This window comes from Eumetopias jubatus, unplaced genomic scaffold, assembly GCF_037043125.1.
Source record: "Eumetopias jubatus isolate StellerSeaLion01/CBP00866 unplaced genomic scaffold, mEumJub1_p1.0 scaffold_9, whole genome shotgun sequence".
Classification (NCBI taxonomy): Eukaryota; Metazoa; Chordata; class Mammalia; order Carnivora; family Otariidae; genus Eumetopias; species Eumetopias jubatus.
In genome coordinates this window covers 58,197,547-58,220,116 of record NW_028274815.1, presented here as the reverse complement: position 1 = coordinate 58,220,116, position 22,570 = coordinate 58,197,547, and the positions used below count along the sequence as shown (strand labels likewise).

At 38.1% G+C, this 22,570-nt stretch overlaps 1 protein-coding gene across 2 annotated transcripts in view; it reads left to right on the top strand.

Annotated features, from left to right (window-relative positions):
• Positions 1 to 22,570, top strand: part of UGP2 (UDP-glucose pyrophosphorylase 2) — a 70,589-nt gene that overhangs the window by 487 nt on the left and 47,532 nt on the right. Inside the window, exons 1-3 of one of the 2 annotated variants that reach the window (XM_088026505.1) lie at positions 325 to 706; positions 16,301 to 16,428; positions 17,263 to 17,370. In XM_088026505.1, the coding sequence (XP_087882631.1) occupies positions 688 to 706; positions 16,301 to 16,428; positions 17,263 to 17,370 (255 nt within the window). In that variant the 5' untranslated portion in view covers positions 325 to 687. Of the gene's footprint in view, positions 1 to 324; positions 707 to 16,300; positions 16,429 to 17,262; positions 17,371 to 22,570 lie in introns of those variants that run through there. The other variant, XM_088026506.1, reaches the window with a different exon arrangement.

Sequence of the window (22,570 nt, the reverse complement as noted above, 5' to 3'; positions counted from 1 at the left end):
AATTTCGCCACTCGCTGCTGGAAGGGGGCGAGCTGGAGGCTCCGGCCCGCGGGCGAGCGCGCGGAATTCTTGCCACCTCCTAGTTCCGGGGTGTTTATTGGGCTGGTAAAAATGGTTGCGTTGCCCCTCTTTGCGGCCTCACCCGCCTCCCGGACCGTGCTTGGGCGCTGGCAGCTGTTGACCGGGGTTTCCCGGGGAACTGGCCCGAGGCTGGACGGCAGTGAGGGGGAGGGGGTGGGGGGGCCGGGTGCGGCTGGCCAGTGTCTGCTGCGGTCCAGCCCAGGAGGGCGTGGGGACCCGGGGGGCGGTGAAATAGCCGTTGTAGATCCTCCTCTTTCATTGATGAAATTTAAGTTCGTGTGATTTTACCTTTTCCGGGAGTCTCCAGTTGGCCCGGGTTTGTGTTAGGAGCGCAGTGTAGATAGGAGTTCCAAGCGGACTCACACTAAGTTCCTGTCTTTTTGGAAGTGGAGGAGGTTTTCCTGTTTGTTGGTTTTTTTGTTTTGTTTTTTTTGAGGCAGTTTTAATAGCTTTGAATAAATACTCCCTTAAGTGACTAAATATAGGAAGGGGAGAAAGAACACGTCGGTTGTTAAAGCAGGGGAGGAAGACAGAAGACCTGCCCTATAGCGTGGCTCCTCTAGAAATTAATATATACACATCAGAGTATTTTAATAAATCCCTAAAATGTCGAGATATGTACAAGGTAAGACACCCCCCCTTTTTTTTTCCTCCGGGGTTGCTTCAGTCGGGAGGTGGGTGGTTTGGAAGTGGAAATGTTCACTTGAGACACTATTTGCGATACCCATTTCCTTAAATTGACATTTGAGCTGCTTTGAGCTGCTGGGTTGGCATTTTGGACACGTATAATTTATAGCCCTGTGTTCTGCTGGGTTTAGTTCTGCCTCCCTGAAATCAGGTCAGTAGCACTCTGGCTCGCTAGGATAGTGGCTGTAAATGATAAAACAGGATTTTGCCTGCTGATTAACCCCTGTTCTCTTTTCCTGGTGGAAGTCAAGGTAACCAAGTGTGCGCGAACGGGAAGGGAAACTGGGAGGGCTGAGGGAAGGTAGGTGGGTTTTGCCAGGACTGTTGGGGAAGCTTTAGTGTTCTCTGCTTCTGCTCCGTTTGTGTGTACGTGGTTGGAGTCTCAGATTCAGTTATTGCGAAACCGGGAGTAGCCTGTAGAAACTGGAGGTCATTTCAGCAAGAGAAATGACTTTGCTGCATTGCTGTTTATTTTTTCCTTCTTTGAAATCTGGAAAGATTATTAAGGTTTCTTTGAAACTTGAAAATTGCCCTCTAAATTTTACATGTCTATTAAAAAAGGGTTAGCGAATGCCTCTGAACTGAGTTAAGCATTAACATCGCTTGTATGTCTGTGTGTGTTGGTTATACACACTGAAATTGGTCTACCTTAAATCTGTCACTCAATAGTTTTTAGCATAGGATTTGCCTTCTTGTATGCAAGTAAACTCTTCTCTTGAAGACCCGAGTGTAAAGGCTTCAGCTATCTTGCTGAACACACAGCTAGTGAAAGTTCACAACCACTTAATGTGTCTCTCAACAGATGTACTTAAAAAAAGAAAAGGTCAGTTATGGCCATTATTTGATCTTAGGAATAAAAATGCCCTAGTAAGTTTTATATCATTTTATTAACTCTTCTTTGAGTTTTGTATAATAGATTAAGAGTATTTGTCTGCCTGTCTTATTATAGAAACAGATGGGACACTTACGCCTGCCTCCTTTAGCACTACGCTCAGAAATGTCACTTGTCATTAGACTTTCAAATTCATGTTATAACTTACATGTGGTGAGAAAGACTTTTTATATTCTGATTGAAAAAATGTCTTAGTCAAGAATGGAAAAGCGAGGTAACTTAATTTGCTGGTTTTGTAACAGCAACAAAATTAGCAGAAAGCTGCTTTTGGCAAGAATATGCTAGGGAAAAATGGACAAGTCACCTCTTTAAAAGTTAAGACTATTACACTTCAGGTGTTCCTTGTAGTTATGCATTAGAATAGCTTGCATAGGTGGTGTGTGTTGACTGATTTCACAGCCTTTGCTGTTAATGACTGTCTTCAGGAGATTCAAAATCCACGTGGCAATACCTAAGAGTTGCTATGTATATCCCTTTCCCTTGCCATCTACTTTTTAAAAAAATAAGCTTTTTATCTTGGAATGCTTTAAGGTTTATAGAAAAGTTCCACATTTGTCAAAACTAAGACATTATCATAGGTACATTACTATTAACTGAAGTGTTATTCATGCTACTGTTCCATGATTGAATCCAACATTGCATTTAGTTGCCATTCACTTTTACTTTAAATGGTAGTTTTCCTTTTAAATTAGCAGTTTTGCACAAAAAGATGATACCCCTCCCCTCCAAATTTAACATGATTGTGTTCCTGTTTGTCATTGTTTACATTTTGTGCTTCAGGTGTAAGCCCTCTGTATGTTTAATTAACTCTGCTGCTGTTACAAATGATAAACCTAATTGGCTAATTCAGCTGTCTCCACAGATCAGTTTTCAAGTGTAAGGTTTGGGACTTTTGTTTTGGAATTTTTTTGTACCAGATCAAATTGTTTAATCTTTGCTATATCACTTACTTATATTTCTACTCATTGACACTTAGCTCATGCCATTGAAGAAAGATTGAACAAATAATTAGGCCTCTAACTGTTTTCACATGTCTCATTTAAGCTTCACAAACCCCTAAGAGGTAGATTTTTACACCTTACAGCTGAGGAAATTTAAGTAGCTTGCCCAAAGTTCACAGCTGGTAAGCACTGAAATTCATATATAAATGTGTCTAAAACCCTTGTTGTTTCTAATACCTTTCGTTGCTTCTCACATTAAAAACTTATCCAAATGGCTTGTTTCTCCAGCTAGACTGTCAATTCCCTGTGGGTAAAGATAATATTATATCTCTGGGGGAAATACAGTGTCTTGAAATGGTGGATGCTCCAAAAGAATTTGTCATGGATGACAAATGAGAAACTCAGCATTTTCCATGTTTTATTTAGTAAGTTAGCCTACATTTTTATTTTCAGCTGTAGTTTTTTTTATAACACCACTTAGATTACATAAATGTTATAAAGATAGAAGCGTTTGGATTTAGGTTTGAATCCTGCTAACAGGTGATCTTAGATAATAACTTTTCTGAACCTCAGTTTCTACTTATATAAATATTGGGTACTAATACTTTGCCACAGGGTTATTGAGAAGCTGAAATGAGGTGAATTATATGAGTGTCCTAGTCACATATTAGATGGCCAGTGAGTTTTGCTTTTCTTTCTTAAAATGATGGTGGCCATACAGATAGCATTGCCACCATAAATATAACCACATGTCGTCAACAGAAGTAAATAGAAACAAGGCAGGTATGACCGTTTTTTATTTTCCTATTCTAAGTTTAGTGTTTAATCCCCCAGCACTTGGGAGTTGATATATTTAAAAAAAAAAAAAGTGCAGGGGTAGGAGGGGGGAAGCTTGAATGGTGATATGAATACATAATTGGTGACAGTTTTCCTTTCAGTCCAGTCAACAAAACAATTTTTGAGTGCTTACAGTGTGCAATACACTGTATTGAGATTTCATGGGCATCTCTTATAGTGGGCACTTGAAATTCAGAACATCTAGGTATTATACCTGTGTGTTGTGTGCATGTGTTTTTGATTGCCTGGACAAGATTTGGGGTTGCTATACTTGGCTTGAATCTCTTCTCCCAAAGCTAGGCATCTCCGTTCTCAAGCACTGGGACCAATAATTCATTCGGTAGAAATGTTCAATTAATAAAAATGCTTAGTGTTGATAGGAGCACTCTCAGTATATATTCCTTGGCCAAACGAAGGTTTAACTTTCTTTGGGCATCTCCCAAGTCTGTGTTCCTCAGGCACTTAAATATCTTTCTTACAGGAAGACTCTTCTTTCCTGGATCTAGGATATAATTGCCTAGCCGTTGTATTCTGCCCTCAGGTCACCTTCTGGCTGCACCTGTGAAATTACTTTCCATTTGCTAGTTTTCTCCACTCCAGGGGTTGTTGCAGGGCCCCCAATTCTAAATAAATGTGAGTGCTAGCTGAGTGAGAAGGGACTCCCTGTCACAGTTGGAGGTACTAGGGTCTTCAGCTGATGTGACTTTGCCAGGTTTATCAATGGGTACCATTTGGGATTTTGCTTTTTAAAAGTTCTGAGAGCTATGGGATAATCTCTCTCCACATGATTTGAAATTTATAAATGGTGCGGGAAATGTTGTCATCTAGCCAGCTAGGATCATGTTATGTGCTTATACTGTGATAGTAGAGGGACTTTTTTTGAACTGCTTTTACTAGGCCATCATCCATTTAAATTATATAAAAATGTCCCTTAATATTCTTAAGTTGAGGTACTTTCTTAAATTTCAGGGGAAGACATTTGAGTATCTCTCTGTGTCACTTAAAAAATATTTGAGGCCCATCGACTTTCCCATTTGTTGGAATTCTCTTTTTATGACCTTTTTTTTTTTTTTTTTTTGTGATTCCTGCTTGGTAGATGGCAGCTAGCCAAGGAGGATTAGCTGAGCTAATTTTAACTGGAGGGGTCTCAGATGAATATAGGGATGAGATGCATTCTGGGGCCTGGTTGTGGAGGTTGGGCCTTGGCCTGCTTCTTCTCAAATCCTCAAACTAAATTTAGCTTTTTGCTGATTATTTAGATGACTAGGATGCTTTTAGCCCAGGGGGATTGTGACATGGTCTTCAGACAGTAGTAGAGGGGGCAAAGCAATGACTAAAGTACACTCCTCATTTTCTAAAGATATGGCTTAGGATTTATTATATTCCTAGAGGGAGGGGGACTTAGTTAAATTAGAATCACAGTTATAAATGGAAAATTAAAAGAAATAGAAAAGAATAGTTGAGCTGATGAAAACTTTGTTTTCCACCATGGACTTTGTAATCTCTATGGTTAAATTGCCTTTGTTCTTGATAACTGGGTGTTTCTTCTAGTAAGATGGATGATTTTCATTTGTGAAAGCCTACTAAGAAAAGAAATTGATAGGGAACATTAGAGAAATAAGAAATCTTAACTGGTATACTTCTTGGAAGTGCCATTTTAATATTCTGAAGATAAATTGAAAAATAACTTTACGAGGAAATTACTCTAAAATGTTTGAACAGTAGGTGTTTTCTTGTGATACTGCTACACAGAGACCTTTCTCTGTGTATGTTATTTTTTTTCATAGAAAATTGTAATTATGAATTGTAACTTTAAAATAATGGGATACTTAATTTGTGTAAGGAACATTAGTTGTCCTAATAACAAAAATGTTCTAGGTAAAAGAATAATGTACTGTGTTTTCTATTTTCCACCAAATCGTATTTGGTACTTTTATGTGTAAGTGCGGGTACTAGGAGTTCTCAGAAAGTCGGATACATCCATTATTGAAAAGTTAATATTTGAAAGTCAAACTAGCTCTGGATTATCTGTAAAAAAAATGAATAATTAAGAGTTGACTCTACTAAGTTTCCATAATGGGATTTCTCTTGATATCCAGAATTTATGCCAATGGAGAAAAATCCCAGCATTATTAGAATAAAATTTGGGAGAGATCCTCTGAAGGTTTGGGACTTGGTGAATGAGGAAGTATGATTCACTTTACCATCATTTTGATTGCTTGGAATCTCTTTAGAAGCTTGACTTTTTCTAAAGACTTGTGTCCTTTTGACACAGCTTATGTTTTCTTTTCTAAACTATATTTTGAACTTGGCATAATAGTGTTTGCATTGTGGACGTCTTCATCTTGGGTAATTTGATAGATTGTTCCAGGCACAATGACAATTAATTGAAGCCATATGTCTTAGGCTTCTAAAATTCTTCTACCAGGCATGCATTTTTCTATTAATAACTTTTAAATTCTTTGAAAGTTGGCTTGCCAAGCTATCAAAAGAAAATTAAACTTTATGTGTTTGATAGGGCTTAAGTGTGAGAAAGGATAATACTCCATTTGAAAGCTGTTTCCCAGTTATTGGTGATGCAGACGTCTCTTTTAGTTCATTGCAAAATAATTGTTTAGGGCTCAATTTCTGCCTCTGCCAAAAGTCCCATTGTTTATTTTTCTCAGTTACTGCCAAAAGAAATCGATTGTGCCCCCAAACCATTTTGACAATTAAGGATTGTTTTTGAGAACCAAGGAGAAATTGGCTATGTTGTCTTAGTTAACTTACATAAACAACAAAATGTTTTGTTTTCCAAAACATTTCAAGATACTTGTTAATTTTTCCTATGCAAATCAAGAGAGTTCCGTGTTTCTCTGTGATTTCACTTGTATCTTTTAAAAAAGAATTATTCAGTGTATTCATGTACATGAAATAGTCATATTGTGCTTAGTCCACTGTTTAATAGTCACCAAAGTATAAAAAATACTACTCTAGGGGATATTCCCTTTAACAATAACTCCATTGCTCCTTGGCCACAAAGGTCTGCAGACAAGTTGTTTGGAGTTTGCTTTCCTCTGGTTGCTGCTCTGGCGAAGGCTGATGTGATGTTTAAACCCTGCCTAGAATTTTAAAACTTCGAAAGAGTGCAGGAAAATGGAATAACACAGTTCTGTGCACTGTTTTAGGTTCATTTATGCCAGTGATAAAATGCTTAGCCTTGGTAATAAAATATTTAGAGCATGCATAAAAACTTTCTTCGATTTTTTTCATTGCCCAGCAAACAAACAGTATAGAGGGAAAAGGTGAAGAGCGTAAAAGGATGCTTATTCTGGTATGTAGTTTTAATCTCACCTAATAACATCACATGTAGACATAGTTGGGTTTTTGCATGTTTTCATTCAGGCATACTCCTGGAGGTGACAAACCATGTAAAAGCACTATAACCAAGAAAGGGGAGACCTTCCTTCAGGAAGGAGAAGCAGGGCACCAGGGTTTGGATTCCAGCTTGGCACTGCTATGGTGTCCATAAGCAAGTCAGCATCTCTGGGGTGCTGTTTCGTCTCAAAGATAAGAGAATAGGACTCACTGACCTTAAAGCTTTTCCAAGCTTAGAATTCTAGTTTTATCTAAATGTACATATATCAAATTACAGGGCAAGCCTGCCAAATAATTTTTTGTGCTTGATGATGATGAGTTGTATCTCTTTTTCTTCCTCTCAACAAATGAGTGTTCTAGGCCCCTTGGCATGCCTTCTTATATCTGTTAAACTTTAATGCAAGGTAGTATTATTTAACCAGTTGACACATCTCTTCTGAAAAGTTTTCCAGAAGTGATACTTTTTTTTCCCTTAAGATTTTAAGAGCTACTCTGTTGTATGAGAGCAGAATTAATCTTAATTATTAATGAGAAATCTGGTTTATGTGTAAATTCTAACAGTTAAAAACAGTTAAGTTAATTTAGAGGTCATTTTGTCTAGGTTGGCTATCAGTTTGAAATTTGACAACATATCTGATAATTGACTGATAGATCAGCCTCTTCTTAAGAAGCCTTGGGGACTTCCAAGGGCTCAAGACACAGTCCATATTTTGCTTAGCCCTGCTTCCCCATGACCATAATTCCTGGCTCTTGAATACTTTCTGTTTGGCCTTATCAGATCCTACCTTCACTAGACTGGACTCTACCCACTTAATGCATTTCCACCACATAGCAGTATCATAATAGGCTCTTATTTATTTAATAAACATTACTTGAATATTTGCTGTGTTTCAAGCTCTGTGTTAGGCAGTGGGAATATAACTTGGGCAAAATAGACACAGTCCTACAGAGATTATAACTTGGGAAAGAAAGACATTTAATAAACTTTAAAAAGCATGATGTTATAAAGGAGAGATAGAAGAATCATGTGAGCAACCATGCTTAGTTTAGAAAGAGATCCAGGAGGATATTATGTTTTAACTGAATTCTGATGAATGATATATATTAGTGGCTGCTTGAGCCACTAATATGAAAATATAAGTCTTGATCTGTTATTTACATATTATCAGGTGTCTGCACTGTGTCAGGTGCTGAGGTAGGTGTTGGAAAAAATTTTTTCATGTCTAGCACCTTTGAAGTGTTGCATACAGACATCTAAGCAAAGAGTTAAATTTTAGGGGCTGTTTGATATAGTATAGAGGCAGGAATGGTTAAAACCCTCACATTAAAGGAGTTGTGATAGAAAGGAAGGCCTCGTTGCATGTTCAGAAGCTACCACCTAGAACATAGAACATGACCCCCAAAATAGCAGAAGCTACTCAGAATCGCAGAGTTTGAGCCTTTGGGGGCTGAGGTATTGAGCCTGGGATGATTTCTCATGATTTTGGAATTCATGCTGGGCCACTAATTTCTAATTTTTTCCTCTTCATTTCTGCCTGCCCTGCTCTAAATATGTTGAATGACACTTGAGATGTGTGTTTTGGAACAATTTTATAATAATTAAGATGCTTTTAATTTCATGGAACAGAAAAGTACAAACACTGTTGGCTTAAAAAACAGAAGTGGGCTGTTCCAGAGTTGGCTAATTGAGTGTAAAGACTGCATCAGTCTTTCCTTCCTTCTCCTCTGCTTTCTAAAGCCTGTTTTTCTCATTCTTAGGTTAGCTTCCCTTAAGCTCCCCAATGGCGGAAGAAACTGGAGGTGAGGGATGGGTACATATGTCCAGGGGTGGAAAAGATACTGTTTCTTTCCATGTGTCTCTTTTTTCAGTGAGGAGCACCTTTCTCCTAAGTCCTTTGGCAAACTATGCCCTCCGTGGCTCACTGGTCAGAATCATATTATGTTTCATGCTTAAACCAATCTCTGGGAAGACTTTAGACCAATCTGGGCCTGGTGCCATCTCTGAAGCACATGGCCTTGGGGCAGACAATAGGTGACAGAATAGCATTGTGTATGGAGATGAACGATGTGCATGGCTCCTACAAATGTATTAAGTGGAGTATAATCTATATCAGAGCTACTCAAAGCAATACAGGTAGCATTCACTTATTAGAAATGCATATTCCCCCCACACCAGCCCTACCTCCAGAGTCAGAATTCTGGGAGCTTGCCCAGGAATCTATGTTTTAACAAACCAAACCCTCCAGGTGATTTGTATGCACACTGAAGTTTTAGAAACACTATTGAGATACCACAAATGAACTAAGAAATTACAACCTTTAGGCATTCTTCTCTAGCACTTTCAGTAACTTTGGCTACTCAAAAAGTTATTTCAACTTGTTTTTTAAGACAGGTCTGGCTAAGGAATTTGTATTTGTTTCTCATCAAATGCAAATCCCATCAATGAAGAAAAGAAGTGATGTGATTGGGGTTGCAGTTTAGGGAGACCAATCCATTCTGCTTGGTACCACCAGATTAGAGTGACATATGGGCAGACTGGTTAGAAAGCTGTTGTCATCATGACCAGGAGAGTGAAAATGAGAGGGAAATTAAAGTAGCAGCAGTGGGAATGAAAAGCAATGAATGGAGTTGTGGCAATTGAAGTATATAGTATTGGACTGATGTTATATGAGGGGAAAGAAGGGAAGAATCCAACTGTGCTGAGGTTTGTAGGTCATCTAGCACTGACTAGGAGAATGTTCATATCATGGGGAGCGGGGAGGTACGTGTATTTGGTTTAGATGATTTGGACATGTTGAGTTTAAGGTACCCAACCTGAGTATACAGATAGAAAAAGTCCAGAAGGCTGTAGGGAATGTGAGTCTGGAGCTCAGAAAAAAAGATAAGGATGTGAGGCACATATTTGGGAGTTACCAATAATGAGACTGGTTAAGGTCATAATTGAGGGGAAGAGTGGTCTGGGGATAGAATCTTGGGAAACTCAGGGAGTAGGAGAAGAAAGAGCCAGTTACAGAAATTGAGGCCCGGTCACAGAGGTAGGAAAAGAATGTAGAGTAATATTAGGTAATGGAATCCAAAGAAGAAAAGCTTTTCTAGGAGGAATATTCACAGATAACTGAGTTTAAGGACTGCAGTGAGAACCCAAAAGAGGATAGTTAGCTTTAATTGGTCATAAATCTAGTCAGTATATGTCCTCAACTTTATCCGTGGATATTTCCAGTTACCAGTACATTCTTAAGAGTTTTAAACTTACAGTAGTCCCCCCTTATCCGCCGTTTACTTCCCTCAACTGAAGTCTAGAAGCAGATGATCCTCCTCCTGACATACTGTCAGAAGGTCAATACAGGCATACCCAAGAGATATTTCAGGTTTAGTTCTGGACCACAGCAGTAAAGCAAATATTGCAATAAAGTAAGAGTCAAATGAGTTTTTTTGGTACATTTGAATGTTATGTTTATACTGTACTGTAGTCTATTAAGTGTGCATTATGTCTAAAAAATGTATATACCTTAATTAAAAATATTTTATTGCTAAAAAATGCAACCATCATCTGCACTTTCAGCGAGTCATAATCACCTGTTACAGATCACCATAACAAAGATAACAATAATGAAAAAGTTTGAAATATTGCAAGAGTAATAAAATGTGACACAGAGACACAAGTGAGCAAATGCCATTGGAAAAAAGGTGCTGAGAGACTTGCTCAGTGCAGGGTTACCACAGACCTTCAGTTTGTAAAAAAAAAAAAAAGGGGGGGCAATATCTGCAAAGTGCAATAAAACGAGGCACGCCTGCAATAGCCTAACGCTATGTCACAATGCCTATATCGTTTACTTCACTTCCTCTCATCATGTAGGCATTTTATCTTCTCACAGTCACAAGAAGGCTGCATACAGTACAATATTCTGAGACCACATTCATATAGTACATTACAATTATCCTGTTTTATTATTGTTAATCTCTTAGTATGCCTAATTTATAAATTAAACTTTATCATAGCTATGTATGTATAGGAAAAAATAGTATATTTGGGGTTTGGTACTATCTGCGGTTTCAGACCTTCCATTGGGAGTCTTGGAACACATCCCTTGCGGATGAGTGGGGACTCTACCATACTTGGCTCACAAGTCATTTCCTGGTTTAAGATTAAGTGAGCTCTCTAATACTCTGACTTTGGGTTCCTCTCAATGTGGTTTCCACAGGAAGGTTGGGACTGATAGATCTAATGAGTGGTGGTGGGGAGGTGGGCTGGGGAGAGCTCCTAACCTCTGTTGCTCTTGGTATTCTTTCTGTAGTCTTTCCATGGCCTGTGCATTGTGAAGCCAGCTGTGGGCCGCCTGGGTGGCTCAGTCATTAAGCGGCTGCCTTTGGCTCAGGTCATGATCCCAGGGTGCTGGGATCGAGCCCCGCGTCAGGCTCCCTGCTCAGCGGGGAGCCTGCTTCTCCCTGTCCCTCTGCCTGCTGCTTCCCCTGCTTGTGCTTTCTCTCTCTCTGTCAAATAAATAAATCTTAAAAAAGAAAAAGAATGTGAAGTTGTTTTGTTTGTGCCTATCGGGATGTCAGGGAAAGGTATTAAGTATACCTCTTAGTTGATGAAATGAAATACCTGAATTAAATAAAGACCATCACTTGTTAGATTGTCTCCTACCTCTTGATTCTATTGCTTTCCTCTTCCTTGTTTTCCTTTCTTTCTTTTTTTTTGTGGCTCCAGCTGGATAGGGGAAAGTCCATGATGTTGAAATTTTAGTTCTTGTGAACAAGGAAGAATTAGGAAATTGATGTGGCAGAAAAACTTCTAAAAAAAAAAAAAAAGTTACTGCCTGTTCTATCCCAAATTGACTAAGTTATAATTAAGTCAACCAGGACAATTCTAGTAAGCCCATTTGGAAGGGAGTTTCCTGTCTGTTCCATTGGGTATAAGAAGACATTCTGATAGAAATGCTTTTGGAGTGTTATTTTTGGATTTTGTGCCAAGGATTAAAGAGAGTCAGACTAGGAGGAAAAAATGAGCAGGGTATTTCCACCTCACTGTGGTGGGATGGCATTCAGATAAATTTGGCTTTGCTTCTGAGCTCCAGCATTTGCTGGTTCTGTGACCTTGGATAACTCATTTAACTATTTCAGCCTTAATTTCCTCTTTAAAATGTTGAGGGTAGATAAAATGCTCCCTTTCATCTCTAAAAATGTTTTGAGTTATGGCCAAGGTAATGAAATGTCTTTTTTTAAAAAAAATTTGTAGCTGTTCTTTTATTTTTCATTTTTACTTATTTATTTTTTTGAGAGAGTGTGTGTGCACACAAGCGGGGTTTGGGGGGGGGGGGGCCGGCAGAGAGAGGTAGAGAATCCTAAGCAGTCTCCATGCCCAGCGCGGAGCTGGACACGGGGCTCTGTCTCACGAGCCTGAGATCATGACCTGAGCCGAAACCAAGAGTTGGTTGCTTAATCGACTAAGCCACCCAGGCGCCCCATTAATGAAATGTTTGATTCCTAATCCACTCTCTGTTCAAAGTTGAGGATGAGCAATTCTCAGTTGCTAGGAACTGAGAAGGGATAAAACATTTTGGGAGGTTAGTAATCTTGCATTATTCACGGAGTTCTTTAATTGACCTTCCATTAGCAACACAACTGTCATTGTCAGAAGTGCAACCTGAGAATGTAAGTCCAAGAAAGCTTTTAAGGTCTGTACTTCCTTTCCTACCAGAAATTCCAGGCCTTTATTAGAAATTCAGGATGAATAAGGAGGTCACTGCTAAGGGAAATGGTTTCTAGCTCTGTGCCTCACAGTCTGTGTCAGGTGTTTAAGATAGACACCCTTCTTGATTAAGCATAAGTTGTTATTGCATATGCTTTAATCCTTAAAAGCCCTTCTTTATTCTTTAGTCCTTAAAAAACAAAACTTCATAGTAGCACTGCCCAGAGGACAGGGAAGGAAACAGCAGTGGAATAGGGTGGAAGAGGTGATAGGCTCTTTATAATGTTCTTTATTGTATTAGCTGTTCATACCTGTAGAGTGGCTGGAAGGAATACAAGTTGTTCTGTGTTTGCATTTGGTACTATATCAAAGGAATGGGAAGAATAAAGGTTAGGGATATTTGTTACAACTTGAGTTTGAATCTGTGTCTGGGTTTTTTTTTTTTTTTGAATCTATATCCTAAGGTTGAACCTCCTACAGCTGGCAAATACCACATGTAGCATTAAATGTGTCTTTCAGCCAGCCTTTCTTAGCTTGGCTTGATAGGGAGGATTGTGAGATGGGTTTTGTGTGTTTTGACCTTAAATCATGTAGAATGATAGGCAGTTCTGCAGAGGAAGTCTCTAAAGCTTGGGGTTTTTTTTTGTTCGATTTTTGTTTTTGTTGTTTTACTGTTCTCATGTAGACAAATCTCAAACAGCTACTACAGTTATCTTTAAACTTTGCAGTTACATTTCTTGTTATCTCATCTTGGCGTTTGCCCAGAATGTAAATTAAATGTTCCCATCACTAATTTTTAGGAATGTGACTGAGAATGCTGGCTTTCAAGATCTAACTTCAACAAGGCAGCAAGTGTGTAGATGTCTTTGAGTCCAACAAAAACTTTTTAAAAAAATCATCATAAAGTTCCTGATCCATTTTAATCCATCTGTGATACAGAATCAAAAAATTCGTGTGTTCCTTAATTTAGAAGTTTTATATTTAGTAAATTTTTCTTCTAAATTATTTCTTAAATACGGGCGTTGGCTTAAAGATTGTGGGAGAGATATCCCAGGCATACAGGGTGGGGGGGTTCTTAAACTGTGACAAATTTTAAATTAAAATTAAGTCAGCCAAGGGATGAACCTTTGTAGTTGATGTCACATTAATTCTAGAATGTTCTGCAGGAGTGTTTTAATTACCTGTCATAGTTATGCAGATATGCTCATCCATTGTTACGAATTTTTACAAATGATAAGTTGCTTACTAGTGGAAACATACATTTAGGTTGTTTATGGAACACAGAGGTGTGTTTCTTAGCTCAAAGAAGTTATTTATGGACCTGTTTGGGTCACTTAAAAGTTTTACTGGGGTCATAAACTTATTTGTGTTGTGGTTTATGCCTATAAAAAGAACACAGTTAGACAATGGCTATTTTAGGATTAGATTGTGTGCTCTCACCAAATTTCCTTTTCTTTTTTCCCTCTTAGATTTCAGTATGACAGAAAATGGACTTAAAAAGGTTTTTGAAGAGTGATGTTAAATATCTCATTTGTTAACATTTTTAGGTATTTGGGAGAAGGATAAGCTGTCTACATTAAATAAATTGCTTTAAGAATTACATAATTTACTAATTTCTGTTCTCACAAGTATCTTAAAAATACTATGTTGGCTTTAACTCTGTCTGTATAAGTATAAATGTTTTCTTCTGCCCAGATAACAAATAAAAGAATTTATGGTGGGGGCGCCTGGGTGGCTCAGTCAGTTAAGTGTGGGACTCTGGATTTCCGCTCAGGTCATGATCTCAGGGTCCTGGGATTGAGCCCCAAGTTGGGCTCCGTGCTCAGCACAGAGTCTTCTTGAGATTCTCCCTCTCCCTCCCCCTCTATCTAACCCTTCCCCTGCTCTCACCTCTAAAATAAATCTTTTCAAAAAAAAATTTATGGTATGTGGGAGGGAGTATTTTTAGTTTTATTGGAATATGATTCTGGGGGCGCCTGGGTGGCTCAGTCAGTTAAATGTCTGCCTTTGGCTCAGGTCATGACCCCAGAGTCTTGGGATCAAGCCCGGCATCGAGCTCCCTGCTCCACGGGAAGCCTGCTTCTCCCTCTCCCACTCCCCCTGCTTGTGTTCCCTCTCTCACTATGTCTCTCTGTCAAATAAATAAATAAAAATCTTAATTTAGCAGAATCTTTTTTTTTTAAGATTTGTAGGACTAGTTATCAAACAAAATGTTTGAACGTAAGCTTCAAAACTACATTTATAAAATAAGTTTGAGTTAGGTATTGAAAAAGGGTAAGGTGAACAATAGTCTGGTTATCCCTTATTTTATAATAGGCAAGATAATTACTATCTAGATAAGCATGTAAAACAACCTGTGTTCGCCAGTGGAATATTATGCAGCCATCAAAAGGAATGAGATCTTGCCATTTGCAATGACGTGGATGGAACTGGAGGGTGTTATGCTTAGTGAAATAAGTCAATCAGAGAAAGACATGTATCATATGACCTCACTGATATGAGGAATTCTTAATCTCAGGAACAAACTGAGTGTTACTGGAGTGGTTGGGGGTGGGAGGGATGGGGTGGCTGGGTGATAGACATTGGGGAGGGTATGCGCTACGGTGAGCGCTGTGAATTGTGCAAGACTGTTGAATCACAGATCTGTACTTCTGAAACAAATAATGCAACATATTTTAAGAAAAAAGAAAAAGAAGAAGATAGCAGGAGAGGAAGAATGAAGGGGAGTAAGTCAGAGGGGGAGACGAACCAGGAGAGATGATGGACTCTGAAAAACAAACTGAGGGTTCTAGAGGGGAGGAGGGTAGGGGGATGGGTTAGCCTGGTGATGGGTATTAAAGAGGGCACATTCTGCATGGAGTACTGGGTGTTATGAACAAACAATGAATCATGGAACACTACACCAAAACAAATGATGTAATATATGGTGATTAACATAACAATAAAAATTAAAAAAAAAAAAAAAACCTGTGTTCGCATTTTTCTCCCAAGGTACGTAGGCCTGGGATGTTTTCTTTTTCTATATTTTTCTATTTTTATTTGTTTTCATCTATCAGGCATTTCTGTCACCTTTAGTGAGTCACCTTTAGTGAGATCCATCTATCAGATGCCCAGCTATGCCAAAAGCCCTGATAGTCTTGTCTGACACAGATAAGCCTGAAAAGTCTTGGCTGAAATTGAGGACAAGAAGGGGGGAAGCAGCTCTGTGTCCTTTTAAGTGAAAATTTTGATGCCAGAGACATAGAGGCACCTGGGAATTGCCAGTATCTCTCGGGTTTTTCTTTAGTAAGGGATGTGAAATTGGAGTGGTTTCCCTTCTAAAATGGAAAGAATTCCTTAATGTTTTCATCTGGCCTGGAGGGGAAGGGGTTTTTTGCTTCTGTGAAGTTGCTAAACCCCTTCGGTTCTCTTATCAGGCAGTAGTTCCATAAGGGAGTGTTCTGTAAAATATACCCTTATTAACATTATTCCAATTGTTCTCATTTTTCTGCAGCTTTGATGGCTAAGAGGGAAACATTAGTGGACATGGAACTATGTGCACAAGTGAGGATTAATCCTTTTATCCCCACATGCTCCTTCTTCCCAAAAGTGTTTTAGTGTTTCAGATATACTAGTAAATCATACAGGTGTACTAAATTTGAGGCCATATGGTTATATATTCCTAATTAGTTGACACTACTGAAATCCAAGAGGATGATGAGACCATAGGATTGAGTCCTTTTCATTTGCTGGTGCACTAGAAATAAATCAGTTATAGCTTACCAGCTGTGTGAACGGCTGTCTGATTTTTCTTTTGGTGGTTTTGTTTTTAAGATCTTAGCAAAGCCATGTCTCAAGATGGCGCTTCTCAGTTTCAAGAAGTCATTCGACAAGAGCTAGAATTATCTGTGAAGAAGGAACTAGAAAAAATACTTACCACAGCACCATCACATGAGTTTGAGGTAAGGATTCTACAATGTTTTTTTGCTTCCATCCATCTACATACTGAATTGCTATTGCTGCTGTTGATCATCTAGCCTGAAATAAGCACGAAATATAAGAGCAATAAAAAAAAATTCGGATTGCTTAACAATTAAGGATTTTCAGCATTTGCCCATTGTTAAACCATGGTCCTTCCTTTTTTAATTCTAGGAAGTTTCTAAAGTCTAAAAGAATCAGAACAAAATTTTATTTGTTCTGTGTTCTAATATCATTGGGTAGAAAAATGGATACCAGTATTCAGTTAGAATTGTGAGAAGTTTATCAACCATATAGCCTGCTGCATGTCTTTTTCCAGAGGGCCAGTTCTAATAGAACCATGCTACTTTGTCCGCTATCATAGAGGTTTCCCAGCATAGACAGGTATTTTTACTTTTCCGCTTATAAATCAATAGATCATCCTTTTCATTTTCAAATTTGTATTTAATGTTTTGAGTTTAGCTGTGTCTTGTGCATTTTTCTTCAGATAAAGATTAATTTTCATTAAAAGAGGTAGAGAAAGATATTAGTGAATAAATGTAGAGAACTAATTGAAATTCCCATGGACCTAATGATGTTCAGTTTACATGATACTGGTGCAAGATTTGGAGGATTATTTGCTCATATTTAAGTGTGGTTCCTATTAGCTTTTCTTCGTGTTTACTTTTAAGTTGGGGATATAGAAAAGTCTCTGTTCTGCTTCATGTCCTAACAGTATAGGAATTTCATTGAAAGGTGTTTTAAATGTATAATATATATCTATATTTATTAAATAGTAAGCATTCTGCTAGTTGTAACAAGAACTTCTATTTTCATAGCACACTAAAAAAGACCTTGATGGATTTCGGAAGCTATTTCATAGATTTCTGCAAGAAAAGGGACCTTCTGTGGATTGGGGAAAAATCCAGAGACCTCCAGAAGATTCGGTAAGTTTTAGATAAGATGTAGGAAAATTTAAGGTAATTTAAAACCTGGGTTTAAATTTGGGAGTGAGGTATTGTGGGTAAGAACCATCACTTGAGACATAGACAGGAATTGCTTTGCATTCTCTTCCCTCATGCCAAAACTACAGATAGCCTACTGCCTTCCCTTCTGTTAGTCTCATCTTTTCAGTCCTGCAGAGGACATATGAAAGTCTTATCACCCTATAACGCTACCTCATAACTTTTTTTTCTTAGAGATTTTATTATTTGAGAGAGAGAACAAGCAGGGGGAGGGGCAGAGGGAGAAGCAGACTCGCCCCTGAGAGGGAGCCCGATGTGGGGCTCAATCCCTGGACCCTGAGATCATGACCCAAGCTGAAGGCAGATGCTTAACTGACTGAGCCACCCAGGCGCCCCATCACTACCTCATAACTTAACATCCCTGAATATGAGGTAATTCTCTTGCAAAGTACCAATCACAGAGTAAGATCTTCATTTATGTTCTTTTCTCCCTTCTCTCTCCCAAACCATCTGATTTCTCATAACCTTTAGTGTCTTGTACAGATGCCAAGTCACCTACTTAAAGCTCTCCTCATGCTTTGAAACCATCTTTATAGCCCCATTTCCCCTGCCTGCTTTTCACATGTTGTATTTCCTGGCTTCTAGACTTCTGTGTATGTCATTTCCTTGGAATACTTTGGTCTCCTCACCTATCAAAATCCTGCTCATTCTTTGAGGCTCAGTCCAAATGCCTCCATCTCTGTCATCGACCCCTAGCATAAAGTTGCTCTGAAGAAGGGTAGTGCAGTAGTATTAGAGGTACAAATCCTTGTTTGACTACTTACGAGTTTTATGTAAAATGAGAATAATACCAAGTGACTTATGTACTATACAGGGTTGTTATGAGGCTTTATTAAGTATATGTGGAAACATGTTAAACCATGAAGCATTTTTCAGATACTAGTGGTTATTTCGACCATAATGTGGCACTTAGCTGGCTTGAGTAGTAGTTGATTGTATGCATATGTTGTTGTCTTACTAGACCTTGAAGCCAGGGAACCCTGTGTCCTGAGCGAATGTTTGTTGAATGGATGATCTAAATGCAGTTATTGTCTAGGGAATAGGTTTTGTTAACATAGTGACCTTTCTTCCTGTCCTATTTGACATCTGGTGCTTTGTAGCACTTTTCATTGTAGGTAGAAGAGACTTGGTAGAGTGGAGCAATTGTTTGTAGATAGTTTATCTCTTAAATGTCTACAATCTTAGGAAATCTAATATTGGTTTTAAAACAGTGCTGTTTAGAGCAGGGGTTTGGCAGAATACTGCCTGAAGGCTACTACACTGTGTTTGTAAAGTTTTATTGGAACATAACTGCACACATTCATTTATATACCATTTATTGTGGCTTAAGCTAATGGAGTCCCTCGCATTTTTTCCTGAGAAAATCTTAAATACAGTTCGTGGTTAGGAGTACTTTTATTTCCAGTATGTGGAAAGTGCTTTTTAGTTCTTAAATTCGTTAAAATTATGAAATACATGCTCATTGTAAAAAAACAAAAACAAAAAAAAGTAAAGAAACAAGCTAAAAAAAAATAAATAAAAATCCCACCTAAGCATTCACCTTGAGGAGTTTCTCATTGTTTATGTTGAAGGTAAAATTCTACTTGCCTATAATGCTTGCCAGTTACTGTGTGTGTGTGTGTGTGTGTGTGTGTGTGTGTGTGTGTGTAAAAGGTCTACTATTTTGGTCTTTGATTCCTTGGCGTGTGTGTGTGTGTGTGTGTGTGTGTGTGTGTGTGTGTGTAAAAGGTCTACTATTTTGGTCTTTGATTCCTTGTCCTTAGTGAATGAATTATGATTGATTTTTTTTCTGATTTTAAGTGTAGAATTAATAATATTTTCTCCTGAAAGAGTAGTAAGAGAAAAGGAACTATTTGTTTGTTTTGTTTTGTTTTGAGAAAAGGAACTATTTGTAAATTCAGATTTTTAAAAATGTTTGGGAATAGGCCTAAAATTATAACAAAAATTTAGGCAAATTTATTTCTCTTCTCTTAATTAATTATAATTTTTTCCTAGGAATTTATTCCTCATTGAAGTAACTTCATTTTTGTAATTAATGATGAACCTGGTGGTGTAAAGGTGTGGTTAATTCTCGCTTGCATACCCGGACTTTTTTGTTTTTTTTTCCTACACAAACTTAACCATTTGATGATAGTGCCTACCTTGAAGGAAGGCACACAGATTTGTTACTTTCAGTATATTTTAACGTTCAAGATTCTGCTTTGCCAGTGAGAAATCTACCTTTATTTATTTTGAGAGAAGATTGTGATATAAAGAAGGGTTTCTTGGAATAGGGATTGCAGGGTGAGGAAGGAAGGGAGGGAGGGAACAGAACCACCTAGGGATTTTTCCAGTTCAGTACCACCATCTCCAACAAGGTTCCGACAAACACTTTCAAGAGACTGTGTGCCTGTAGTGAGCCATAGTAACTGATAGGAATGCAGAGTTGATACAGAAAAAGAATAAGTAAATAGAATTCTGGATGTAATTTGATTTTGTGAAGTCTTTTTTCTGTTTATAAAAGTGTAAGTCTTCATTAAAAATTTTGAAACCTAGGTTTTAAGCATCTTTAAAAAAATATGTTTATAATCCCATATGTCCTTAATGTTGAAGTCTTCAGAGTTCAGAGGCAAAAGATAAGTTTGCTCTTTTATGTTCTGAGCTTCTTGAGGGCACAGATGTTACACTCTGTATGTTAACAACTTTTGCAAATAGTTCTGAGAATACAGATCATGGGACAATGTTGTTCACCTTGCTTCCCTACATTCTTCCAGCTCGCTTTCTGTCTCTTGTCATAGAGATTATACAGCGATCAGTTTTCCTCTCAAAGCATAATTTTCTTTAGTACACACAGGTTGTTGGTTTTGTTTTGTTTTTTAAGTATTTTATTGGGATGCCTGGGTGGCTCAGTCGTTAAGCATCTGCCTTCAGCTCAGGTCATGATCCCAGGGTCCTGGGATCGAGCCCCACACTGGGCTCCCTGCTCAGAGGGACGCCTGCTTCTCCCTCTCCCACTCCCCCTGCTTGTGTTCCCTCTCTCACTGTTGTCTGTCAAATAAATAAATAAAAATCTTAAAATAAAAATATTTATTTGAGAGAGTACCAGGAGAGTGAGAGGGAGAAGCAGACTCCCTGTTGAGCAGGGAGCCCGACATGGGGCTAGATCCCATGACCCTGAGATCATGAGCTGAGCCAAAGGCAAACACTTAACCAAATAAGCCACTCAGGTGCCCCTGTACACATAGTTTTTTGTTTTTTAAATGCAGGTGGTACTTTAGCCTCCTAACTAAAAAGAAGTTATTATGGGAGAATAGTTATTTAGAGTAATATTTCTCATGTCAGCCTTGCATCAAAGCTGTGCTCATAAACACTGTCATAATAGAGTATCTCTGTTTTTTTTTTTATAGGAGTTGGCAAATACCAGTTGGCCATCTTGTTTTATAAATAAAGTTTTATTGGAACACAGCCTGTAGCTACTGTCCTGTGACAATGGCAGAATTGAATAGTTGAAATTGAGACCATGTGGCTTACATAACCTCTAACATATTTCCTTCCTGGCCCTTTATGGAAAAATGTTGCTGACCCCATCTTAGTATACTTATTTTCAAAAGTTCTTCAGTGGAAAACTTTTGCTGACCCCATTTTAGTATACTTATTTTCAAAAGTTCTTCAGTAGTTCTTTGGCCTCCAGAAAACTGATCTTAAGTGCCATTTTCAGTTCAGATGATTAATTTTTAGATAAAAATATTTTTTATAAATGCTAGATTGAAGGATATGCTTATAGATAGGCATTGAAATTTTATGTTATCACATTTTACTCTTGCCTACTGTGTTGAATACTTCAGTTTAACTCTGTCAGTAAGCATATACATGTTTTTTTTTTAAATTTTTGGTTTTTTGTTGAAGTGTAGTTGACACATAATGTTACACTAGTTTCAGGTGTATGATATAGTGATTCTTGACAATTTTATACATTGTGTGCTGTGCTCACTACAAGTGTAGCTACCATCTGTCCCCATATAGTACTCTTATAATACCATTGCCTATATTCACTGTAACTTATTGTTTAACTGGAAGCCTGTATCTCCCATTCCCTTCCCCAACTTTGCCCACCTCCCCTCTCCTTTCACAACCATGAGTTTGTTCTGCACATACGTGTTTTTTTTCGAAAAGCCTATTATGTCCACAGGCTCCTGGCTGGCTCAATTGGTAGTGTATCTGACTCTTGATCTCAGGGTCATGAGTTCAAACCCCACATTGGGCATGGAGCCTACTTAAAAAAAATAAATAAGGAGTCCATATTTTATTGAATTATGGTTAAGAGAAAAGAACTCAATTTATGGAGTTGTGGTATAATGCTCTGCTCCAGTTTTGTGAATATTAACTATATAAATGTTATAATCAAGATGTATCTTGATATTTAGCTATATAAACAAAAGAAAGTTTTATTTACTTATTTTTTAGGATTTTATTTATTTGACAGAGAGTGAGAAAGAGCATAAGCAGGGGGAACTGCAGGTAGAGGGAGAGGGAGAAACAGGCTCTCCACTGAGCAAGGAGCCTGACTCAGGGCTTGATCCCAGGTCCCTGGGATCATGACCTGGGCCGAAGGCAGATGCTTAACCGACTGAGCCACCTAGGCGCCCCTCAAAAGAAAGTTTTATAAAAATGTATTAAGGTAGGGCGCCTGTTATCACCTGGCTGATCGTGATCTCTGGTGATAATAAAGTACATTCTCATTTATGTAAAAAATGTTCTCTAAAGAAGGTTTTTTCATTTAGGTAGGAACACAGGGTCCCTGGTTGACTTGTTATTGTTCTTGTTTTAAAGTCCCCAAAAGGGTGAGGATTTATTTGTAAATGGGGAAGAATTATATAGGGTCAACTCTTTTTTTTTTTTAAGCTGAGAATTGGCATGAAGAATATCACATAATGTGATTTTAACCTCAACAGATTTTTGGTTGTGCTCCATAAATTAATTGAGAGCTTTTCTTAGTCTATCAGTACAAAACATTAAAATGTGTATGCTTAAATGGTAAGGCATTCTGAGAAAGTTAGTGTATGTGTGCAGAGTAAAAATACACACTGTTTTGTTTTTTTTTTTTTTTGGAAGTTGAATCATAGTATATTGTGCAGCTGATGTT